Raw genomic sequence first — 11,402 nt, forward strand, 5'->3', positions numbered from 1 at the left:
AAGCGTTATGACATTATAACTCAATGGGGGATAGTAGACGAGCTATTAGGGTGTACAAAAATATAGGTATTGGATTTAAGTTATGAACACCGAAAATGAAAAAAAAAATTATTTTACACCGTCAGTGTAGATTACTTAATAAGTTAATTCACACTTTTTATTTGGTATCAATCAATATTTGTTATAAAACTAGATTTACTAGTAATTATCTCGCAAGTGATATAATTGTTTAAATATTTTTTACACTAGTCAATGCATAACTCATGACCATCGCATTACAAATGCCAAATCACTACTTCGGTTTCATATTTTTATTTGAGGGATAAATTAAACAAAGAAATGAAAAGAAAGATAAATAGATACTAATTATATTGTCTTTTTTTAAATAAGAAGAGAAACAAAGATTCAAAAAAATTAATACCAGCGAAAGCAATACCTTAATAAAGAAAGTCTTCCACAAGTTAAATGTATTTTTGTGATATACATTATACTATAGATAGATAATGATAATTCATTGGGTGAGATTGACCCAGTTGTAATAGACCTAATCCAATATGCTCAAAGCGCCGCTAAAAAGGAATATTTGGAAACCAAGTATTTCAAAAGCCTATCCTATGAAGTAACTTTTCTAATTCTTTTATTTACGCAACTTGTTAAATTAGCACAAGTTACTCCATCACTTTCTTTCATAAAAACATAATAAGTCAAAAGGTTTTAGATAAAAAATTTCGTGATATAATTGTTGCGTTAATCTTAGAGGTGATAGGTTCAAAATTTTTTCTTTATTTGGTATACGATATCTGTATTGGAGCTTCGATTAATTAAGATTTATGTTACAAAAAGCCCATAAATGGAGGAAACACTCCCTATCAGGATTTTTTCTTATTTTCAAAGTTCGAAATCGAGATCTCTGACTAAGTATGAAGAGATCCTATTTATTCAGCAATGACTCTCGATGGTATAAAAAATTTCAATTATCAGCAAATATTCATTGTCTAAAAGTAAACTAAGAAATGACAAGAGTAAGAAAGAAGAGTCTTTTAAGGCGCAAAATAATATAGCTACCTTTTGTTGATAATGTAACTTTTTTTTTCTTCTATCTAATCACTTAAAATTTAATGTTGACAATTATCTATATCAAGTGAAATTAGTAATCAACAAAATAAGATAAAGAATTTCTTATGACATATTAAACAAAATTACACCTATAACATAAATATTACATTATAATAATATAAATTAATAATAATAATAATAATAAAACTAACGGACTTCGGAGGATTGATGAAGGCAAATGCGAATGCAGCTTTTGAGCTATGAGTTTAACTAAAATTTAATATAATTATATAAGTAAAAAATATGACAAATATTAAAAATTAAAATTTTAAAATTTAAATGATGCACCCGTATTTGTGTTATGGTTATAGAGAGCAAGTTGAAAGATGTGCACCAGCACTGTATAACCCAGCGCCGCGTCTGAGTATTGGGACCGTTATGTAATTCTTATTCAACAAACACTTGCTCTTATCTTAATGCAAAAAAAGAAACTTTTTATTTCTTCATTTGTCTCAAACAAACAAAAAGAAAGATTACGTTACACGTTAATTGTTTAAATGCCATCCTCTTTACACTTTCCTAAAACCCCTCTCCCGAGATACTATTTTATATTTTATTGCGCTGTCATTATCTAAAGTTCAATAGTAGTATTATTTTCTTCATTGTTCGGTTTTAGTTTTAATAATATTAACTACTCTATTAAGCTTTCTCACTCATCTGACTTTTATTACTACCATTTCTTGTGTGTCAGAAAATTCACATAATATCCCATTCTTCATCTCCAAGAAAATACCCACAATCTTCATTCTTGGGTCAATACAATTTATACAAAAACCTCTGTTTAACACTTTTCCTATTTTCTTCTGATGGATACTTTGGATGGTTCAGAAAATGCAAATATTTCTCCTACATCTCCCAATTCGACCACTTTTGGAGTTCAATTCAGTCCACTGCGCTTCTTCCAATCCCCAGTTTCCACTTTACTTGAGTATTCCGGACTACTTCGGGTCCGACCCGATAACCCTGAAACGGAGCCTCTTGTAGATGATAATTTTAATAGCAATGTTAGTGGAGATAGTAATAGTAGTACTGGGGAGGTTTCAATTAGAATAACTGAGGTTGAGGATAGTGGGGAGGGAGAGGGGAGTGGTTCTGTTGAGGAGAGGGAGGGTTCTGGTGTGGACGCGTCCACGGCGCCTACTGTTAGTGCTGAGGATGATGATGATGCTGGGAGTAATAATAGGGATTCGGCGTACCAAAGATTTGATATACAGCAAGTGGCTAGGTGGATTGAGCAGATTCTTCCATTTTCCTTGCTTCTCTTGTTTGTTTTCATCCGCCAGCATTTGCAAGGTATATGAAACTTTGAGAATTTTGTACTAATATTACTCTGATAATGTTGTTTAGCTTATGCAAAAAGAATATGAGAAATCTTAGTTTGAGTTTGTGAGCTGAGCATGCGATTATTTTTTGATGAACCTGGTGTTATTGTTTCAGTATTGATATAGCTTGGGAAATAAGGGTTTGTACCTTTGTATGTAGTGTGTTGGCTGGCTTAGGCGATGTTGTATTTCAAAAGGGTGTTGAACGGTCATGGTCAATCACAAATTACAGGATCTGTGGCTATTAGCAATCTCTTTTTGATGTAAATAGAAAATAGGTTCCACTCAATATTTTAGGTGTAGATGTACTTTTTTGGGTGATATGCAGTCATATTACTGTATATATGTGTATGCTGTGGCAGATAAAAAGGAATACACATCAAACTGAGTAGCCTTCAGTTCTCATGATAAATTTATATATCGAGGCTATAGAATGGCTACATTGTCGGCCTTGGTGTTTGCCCTAGGCTTGACTGCCTAGACGATTACCGACGAATTTTGGGATTTAACTCCCCAGTGTCTTTAATTAGATTCTTTGATATCCTCATATCAGCTCTTGGTGTTACAGAAACCTTCATGGGATATTTATTCTTTAACTGTTTTCTGGTGTTTCTATGTACTGATAACTGCAATCATTTGAGCTAGATATTGTAGGACAATTGCCAGGATAAATGATAATCTCATGAAATTGGTTAGGAACTTATATGTGATTTTTGATGGAAGCTGTTGAATATGAAAGCGTTTTAATAGTGAAGGTGGTAATGTTAACGACCGCTCGTAACCAATTAGGGCAATGTGCTGCTTTCAGTTTTTTGGTTTTGCTGAAAGAAATTTTAAAGTATAACAAAGAAAATTGAGGGAGAGTTAAAGCTCTCTGCCTATCCACATATATAGAAAGATGAGGACTGCTTCGTAACTGAAGCTTGTTTAGCTTATGCATTTTGAAATGTAGGGATTTCAAATGGACTATGAAGGCGTAACTGATCCTTTGTCTTTCACCTTCTTTATGTTTATTATTTACTGAACCTTCTCCCAGAGATGTTACACAGCATATGTGATTTTTTTGCTATATGACAAGATTTAGTAGAGTTGCCGGCGGTCCTTTCCCCTGAGTGGTGCATATGAAACCAAGTGAACCTTAAAAAGCCTTTAAAAAACGGAAAGGCACTTTGATTGGAGTGGCATTTTGATAAAAGCTTAGTTTATCAGATAAGAAGAAGGTAGATGGGGCCACTTGTTGCCTTTGTCATGTGGAGAGTGCATTATGAAGTTTGCTGTAGAAGTAGCATTATTGACTATTTAAATTGACTCATGCTTGATAAGCTTGGTTTTTCTTTTTCCTTTTCCTTGGTAGACTTTCAAGTTTAAAAACTATTCCCAAGAGAAGAAAACAGTGATTAAGTTCAACCCAAATTGCACAAATGCACAATTTTCCAAGCAAATTTCTTCCTGTTTCATGATTCATGTATATCGTGCTTTTTTTTTTGTATAATCATATACATGTATATCGTGCTAACTTTCGATTATGCTGAATCACGTTCGCCATTATATTCTAATTCTTGGACTGCAGGTTTCTTTGTCACCATTTGGATCACTGCCTTCATGTTCAAGTCAAATGACATTCTTCGGAAGCAGACAGCATTAAAGGTGTAATATGTGCTCCATTTGCTGAATTCTGATTTCTTTTTCTTTCAATGCAACTTCTATTTTCATCTATCATCAGTAGAAAGATTAAGGAAAACTGAGAATCCTGCCATTATGAATTCTGACTTTTGCAGGGAGAGAGAAAGATAGACGTCCTTGTTGGTTATTTTGTGGTTTTCGTCATTCATGTTATTGGAATCTACTGGTGGTATCGCAATGATGACCTTTTCTATCCATTGCTTATGGTTCCTCCGAAGGTCATCCCACCTTTCTGGCATGCTATTTTCATGATCCTGGTAAATGGTATGGTTCTTGATCTGCCTAATACTTCTATTTGTTGTTCACACGTTATTATGGAGTATACATGTTGTTGACCTTCTAATAATCTCCCAACGTGTTGTTATCAATTGCATAAATACACTAAAGAATTAAAACGGGTGCTTTTGAACTCATAGCTTAAATCTGACATGTTCTTCTGATTTTGGCCATTCTTGTGCTCGCTTGAATGAAAAGTCAAATGCATTTATTCTTTTTTTCCCTTCTTGTGGGTTCGGTAGTCAGGTTTATTTCTGGCAATCATATAGTGGAAAACCTCTTTCCTTCTGAACCAGCTCCATACCTTCTTCTCCCCCACCCTACCAAACTTATGGAAAGAGAAAAAAGAAAGAAATGAACCTCTAAAGATAGGGCCAGATCTCCCAGATAAAAGCGGACAAAAAAGGCTGTTCCCATAGCGTTACGTAGGCTTAGCCCCTCTCTCTAACTAAGGATTCGATCCAGGGATGCTTGGGACTGAATTGAATCTTCCGGTTTTTATATCAGCGAGCTAGACCCCTAAAATGCTCGGTACTTTAAGGTGGGGAAACCAATCCTCCTTGCTCGTTTCTAGGTCTTTTTTTTTATCGCCTTATTTCATTCACTGATTTCTGTAATTCATTTCTCTTTTATGAAAAACAAAGGAACGGAGAAGGAAGAAGAAAGTAATTCATTCATGGAATCCTGACACGATATGAAATATTGCCTAGCAACAATTTGCTGTGTGGCTGTGGCCCTTTTTCGGACACCACTAAGGGCCTTTGTTCATGGTTCATTCTTTCTAGCGTTTCTCTTTCTATATTAGACTGATCTTTTGTGTCAGTTTTAATGAAGTATGTAATTGAAATAAGGTCTTAGTAGGGTGTGCCAGTTTTTCTCTATCCTCTTTTGTTGTTATGATTTCTTTCCATCTATCCAAGCCTTGGTGGATAGAGTTACGGGGTACCTGTGCTGGTGGGAGGTAGCAGATATCTCGTGGAATTAGGCGAGGTGTGCGCAAGCCGGTCCGACACCTAGGTTATCCAAAAAGAGAAAAAAGGGAAATATTTTCTCCTCAGTTTAATGGAGCGTGCACTTGAAATAGGGCTTAATGCAAGGTTGTGCCAAAGGTTCTCTACCTCCTTTCGGGGGTAATCATTGGACAGAGTATTGATTTGATCCTCTCCTTTGTCTTAACTGTTGTTGATTCCAGATACAATGGTGCGTCAGGCAGCAATGGCTTTGAAGTTAGTGCTGCTTATGTATTACAAGAATGGCAGGGGCCACAATTTCCGAAGACAGGTAGACTGTTAAGCAGATTCCTATGTGGTAATTTATTGATTTTCTCTATTCATCTTTGCAAGAAAAGTGAACTGTATTGGTCTTGTAGGGTCAAATGCTGACTCTGGTGGAGTACACACTGTTGTTATATCGTGGATTGTTACCAACTCCTGTTTGGTATAGATTCTTTCTCAATAAGGATTACGGAAGCCTTTTTTCATCGCTGACAACGGGGCTGTACTTGACGTTTAAGCTTACCTCAATTGTTGAGAAGGTAGGGTCTTTTTGTAACTACTGAAGCTGCATGACCGAATCTGGGTTTTCCTTACTTTGTAATATCAAGTTTTCGTGGGGAACCCCTTCCCACCCTACTAGATCTTCTTCATGTTTTTGTTAAAAAAATGTTTTGGCATGGTTCCTTCGGTATCCCTCATACTCAGTTTATGCTGTTTAGGTAAAATCATTTTATACTGCTTTGAAGGCATTGTCCAAAAAGGAAGTCCATTATGGGTCTCATGCCACACCTGAGCAGGTATCATATTGTTACTGACTTACTGGCTTGCAAAACTCCTGAGACTTATTCTTAGGAGCAATGATAGATACAACAAGGAGATGTCAAAAATTTGAAACTTTTACTTGTCAAAGCTATATTTCATGAAGAATGATAGGTTCTGATCAAAGATTGTTGTTCTTTGTCGTTTTTATTTGGTCTGATAAGAAGTTTCATTATCATTTCCTTGAACTTCCCATGGCTTCTCTAGACTCTAGAGTGCTGGAGCAACCATATTACTATATTACTATAATCGTTGATCAGTTTTAGCTTTTTAATCAGCTTTGCCTAAGTGCTTCTGACTTGATAAAGCAAAGCTGTATTACCAGCATTTACTGACGTTCTAAAGTCTATTCTTTGTTTGCCTTTATGTATATGTGTACGCCCACATACATATAAAACAAGTACTTGTAAACATCTAAGGAAACTAAATGTGTTGACAGGATTTACATTAACAGATCAATAGAAAAATTCTCTGAGATGATTATGAAATGATGCATATTATTACTTTGATTAAAACATTCATTTGGCTTAATTATAAGGAAAGTACCCGTGAATCTCCAAGTAGATGAAATTGTTTCTACATTGAGATGTCCATTCCATCCCTTGTTCATGCATCCAGACAAGCAGGGCATGGCAAAAACTGGAACCTTTTCATGCATAAGCCTCGTTTCAGTTACCTAAAGAGAACTATATTTCCGTATTTCGTCTTTGTTCTATGTCCTGGTCAAGAGAGCAGACTCTATCCGAAATCTAGAATTAGCAAATTTAGAAGTACTTGTTGAGTTAAAATTTGGATGTCTCTAGGAAAAAAAAATTGTCTTGAAATCTAGAATCATCAAAATGAGAAATACTTGTTGAATTAAAGTTCCTGATATTTCTAGAAGATATTACTTTCAACTAGAAATAATTTTCTTTTTGGTAACACATGTGAAATATTACCATACCAACAAAATAACAATTCAATAGTCAATACACCTAAAGAGCACTCATAGTCTTGTCTCCCTTCCAGGAAGGTTGCCAGAGCTATTGAGCCTCAAGTATCTCTAGTTACACGACTTCTGCATAAGAAAAACATTCTTCTGTCCACTTTTTGATCCTCTATACATGTCTATTCTCTCCCTAATTACTGTCTGAATTTGCTGTAGAAAAACTGCTATGTACACTTTGCCCTCTAAATATCCTGTGATTCCTTGCTATCCAGATTTGATATATCATTGCTCCATATATTGTGGCCATGACTCCTTTCTTGAATCTGCTCTAGTGTTTATGCTTTATCCTGACCAATGCTTCCTTTATTTCTCTGTGTTGTAGCTTGACATCAATCCATTGTTGTAATTTCCCATGCCTCTTCAGCCCAGTTGCATTCATAGAACAAATGTGTTGAATTTTCCAGTTTATCCTCCTCACACATGCCACATTTAGTATTATCACATCCAATACCAATCCTCTGCATCCTTTCTTTTGTCAGTAACCTATCCTGTGCAGCCAACCACAATAAGAATCTGTGCTTAGGCAGTACTATTCTGCTCCATATCAGTTCAGCAGCTTCCATCTCTGTTGCTTTCCCCATTAAATCCAAGTAACCTCTAGCGACTGAGTATTCCTTATTAGAGTTTAAGCAATACACTCCCCCATTATACTATCTTCCCATACCTAGTTTGATCTTATGCAATTTTCTCCAATACCAATTACTATCATTAGGAGGAGTTTGTGTACAGAAATCATTGCTATTATTCATATAAATCCCATTCACCCATTTCACCCACAAGATATCTTTCTTCTCCATTACTAGCCATATTAGTTTATTAACCGATGCTATGTTCCATAACTTGCATCCTTTAATGTTTAGTCCTCCTTGCTTCTTTGGGCAACAAATTTTATTCCAGGATATCTTCTTCTTGTCTGTTGTGCTGCCCCACAGAAATTCTCTACACTTCCTATCAACTTCTGGAATATAAAGCCATTTCTGGCTTAATATAAGCAGGTAGATTTTTATGAGACAAGTTTAATGAATGTTTGGGTTAAAGTGTCACTAGATGTTTTAAGCTACAAATTTCAGGAATGTACTCTTTTTCTAGCTATTCCCTAGATTTGTTTGCTTCATTTTACAATGTCTTGAAGATTTCTAGCTTTCTTTGACAACTGTTGTATACTTGGTTTTAAATGTCTACGCAGGTAAATGCGGCTGGCGATCTGTGCGCTATTTGCCAGGAGAAGATGCATGCACCAATTTTGTTGCGTTGCAAACACATCTTCTGTGAAGACTGTGTCTCAGAGTGGTAAATATATCTGAAGCACTTCTTCACGAAAACCCTTTAGTTGAACAAATGCATTACGAAGTGCATTATACTGTTTTCTCTAACAAAATGTCGGCATTACTCCAGAATGTTGTCAATTCGGAGTCAATAACTTTGTGAAAATCAGGGTAGTAATGTTACCTCGTAACAAAAGGGGTAGCAGGGGTAACTGACAGCCATGCCTTCTTTGTGGGCTCCTACTAGGGAATGCCCAAGGAATAAATAAATGAATGCTTAGGTGACTCTAGTTTAACGGTGTCGTATTAGAACGTCTGCAACTGGGATTGTTGCAATTGCATGAGATCCTTTGCTTTGCTGAACTAGTCACCTAGATCATTAATACCTTAACCTGACAACATAAGTGAAACAATTTTGCTAGCAATGAGAGACCTTTGGTGTATTCAAAATAGTAATTTAGCACTCAGTCTCATGTTGTTTTGGTAATGGTGGATATCATGTATTAGTGAAGTCTTACTTGACTAACAGAGAAACAGGAAAAGGGATGAAAAAGAAAAAGACAGTGGTCGCGATTTATACCAGTGTCACATATAATATTTGATAGATAGTTCACGACTCCCATCTACTCCTACAGTTCTTGGGGTTTTTGGGTAGCTCTAATTTTTTTAATCTTTTATGGGAATATCTTTATGACTAATAGCCTGTTTGGCCAAGCTACTTTTTGGCCAAAAGTGCTTTTTTTTTTGGCCAAAGGCAGTTTTGGCCAAAAATTGAGGTGTTTGGCCAAGCTTTTGGAAGGAAAAAAAGTGCTTTTGAGGAGAAGCAGAAGCAGTTTTGGAGAAGCAGAAAAAGTAGCTTCTCTCCAAAAGCACTTTTTTGAGAAGCACTTTTGAGAAAAATACACTTAGAAGCAGTTTTTTAAAGCTTGGCCAAACACTAATTGCTGTTCAGAAGTGCTTTTCAAACTAATTAGCCAAACACAAACTGCTTCTCATCAAAAGTACTTTTGAGAAAAGCACTTTTGAAAAAAAGCACTTCTCAAAATAAGTTTATTTTTGCAGCTTGGCCAAACGGGCTATAAATCACCAGTTCACCCTGTGAAGAACTGTACCTCCAGTATAAATTTCACCATTGAAGTTTCTTTTCACCAGAAACTGTTTTAACCAATTATCAAGCATCTGAGTGTTATGACCAGTATGAAGTGACTTCATTTTTAGCGTTGGCAATTACCTTATTTGTCACTCCCATAGTTTTGAAGGGGGTAACTCTTACTCAAGAAATTTAACTTAAATGGAAAAAACTATAAACAGGTGATGCATATAGAGATTGATTTTTAGATAATCCCTTCTGCTGTTATTACAATAAAATTTGGATAGAGAACTTTGATGCTATAATTTCCATTATTTGTTAAGAGGAAGTATGTAAAGTCCCAAAGTAGGGTTTGCTCTTCCTCTGATTCGTAGTATAATCAAACCAATGACTTAGTGGTCCATTGGGAGATTGTGATTGGCGTTGCTACTACTATTTTGCTGACCACAGATAACTTTGTAATGCATTTTCTTTTCGTTCTTGTAAATTGGCCTATTTGTTTTGATGTTGAAGCTGTGATGGTTTTGTCTCTCGTGCTATATACTTTGTGCCACTTAAATTTTTTCTCTTCTTTCCTTTGTTTTATGGATGCTGCTTATTGCTGTGTGCATCGTTTAAATGAGGAAGTTTTATATCTAAATTTTGCTGCCAGTTAGTGGCTTCTAATAGCTAAAAGGGTTCACCTTCTCTTCAGGTTTGAAAGGGAAAGAACTTGCCCTCTGTGCAGAGCATTGGTCAGACCAGCTGATCTAAGATCTTTTGGTGATGGATCCACTAGCCTTTTCTTCCAGTTATTTTAGATACACTACATCCGACCAGAGTAAATATCTTGTCCATGCAAGTGGCATTTTCCACAGCTTTGCACTTCTGGATTCTGGGGGTTGCCCTGTAATGGTTTTCCGCGAGAATGCAGCATTAGGCAAAGGCTAACTCTTCATTGGTTCTGGCTCTACGAGGAAGGAATTTGTGGGGTGAGATAATCTCCTAATCCCATATCGTACATAAATTGATTTTTTAATTATATTATGAAGAGAATATATTCCCTGTATTACTTCTCAAAAAATAGAAAGAAAGAAAATATCCTTGCAATCTGTATGTAAGTCACAATTTCCTAACCTAAGAACTTGCAAATTTTTTGTTCTGTTTTGCGTCGTTTTGGAATCCTCGGTGTCATTTTTGAAAACAGAAGACATTAATGTTGTGAAAGTATTATAACATTTGTGTCGTTGCTTGTAACGCCATATTTGATTTCCTTTTTCATTTGGTCTAATGTAATGACATTATACTTGAAAGGAGGCAAGTATAATTCTTAGAATTGAAGGGGTTCCTCTTCAATTATGAAGATATAAAAGAAAGACGTGTGATAGCATTTCAGTCTTATAACGTTATGTGTCCCTATAAATAGTTGATTTCCTTGTCAAATGGAGTCTATATAACCTTAAATTTGTCACCCAAATTAAGCATGCCAATATTTTCCAGGAATGAAGAAGCTAGCGCAGTATAGTACATAGGATCAGTATGTAGTTAAAAAGTTAAACCATATCATGAGAATTTGCGACACCAATAGGCTGAAAGATCACAGTTTTAATCGTAGTATCAAAAGTTGAATCAAGTGATCTTATGGTCGTTGAAGTCCTATTGGTTTTCTCTAGTATAGAAAAGTAAATTTTTAATAGAAGAGGCACATTTTGTGCGTTCAGGACTTCCCGTGGAAGGGCAAATGATTCATTTAGAAAAGATGCACTACCAAGTAAGGAGGAGCTCAGTAAATGCAGCTTTGGGCAGAAGGGCTCATCAAAAGTAATTTTAATCGATATTTCCTCTGTATTTTCTTGTTATATCATATAC

General features: G+C 35.6%; 1 protein-coding gene across 2 annotated transcripts; it reads left to right on the forward strand.

Annotated features, from left to right (window-relative positions):
- The first annotated feature begins 1,731 nt into the window (after positions 1-1,731).
- On the forward strand, positions 1,732-10,790 carry LOC104232385 (uncharacterized). Of its 2 annotated transcripts, XM_070170941.1 has the most exons (8): positions 1,732-2,409; positions 4,009-4,085; positions 4,217-4,385; positions 5,590-5,678; positions 5,767-5,931; positions 6,112-6,189; positions 8,386-8,489; positions 10,249-10,790. In XM_070170941.1, exons 1-8 carry the CDS (start codon positions 1,923-1,925, stop codon positions 10,352-10,354), a joined length of 1,275 nt encoding a protein of 424 aa, XP_070027042.1. In that variant the 5' UTR covers positions 1,732-1,922; the 3' UTR covers positions 10,355-10,790. The 2 variants fall into 2 exon arrangements, with proteins under 2 accessions (XP_070027042.1, XP_070027043.1); XM_070170942.1 differs by lacking the exon at positions 8,386-8,489.
- The last annotated feature ends 612 nt before the right edge of the window (positions 10,791-11,402 follow it).

This window comes from Nicotiana sylvestris, chromosome 3 (genome assembly GCF_000393655.2).
Source record: "Nicotiana sylvestris chromosome 3, ASM39365v2, whole genome shotgun sequence".
Lineage (NCBI taxonomy): Eukaryota > Viridiplantae > Streptophyta > Magnoliopsida > Solanales > Solanaceae > Nicotiana > Nicotiana sylvestris.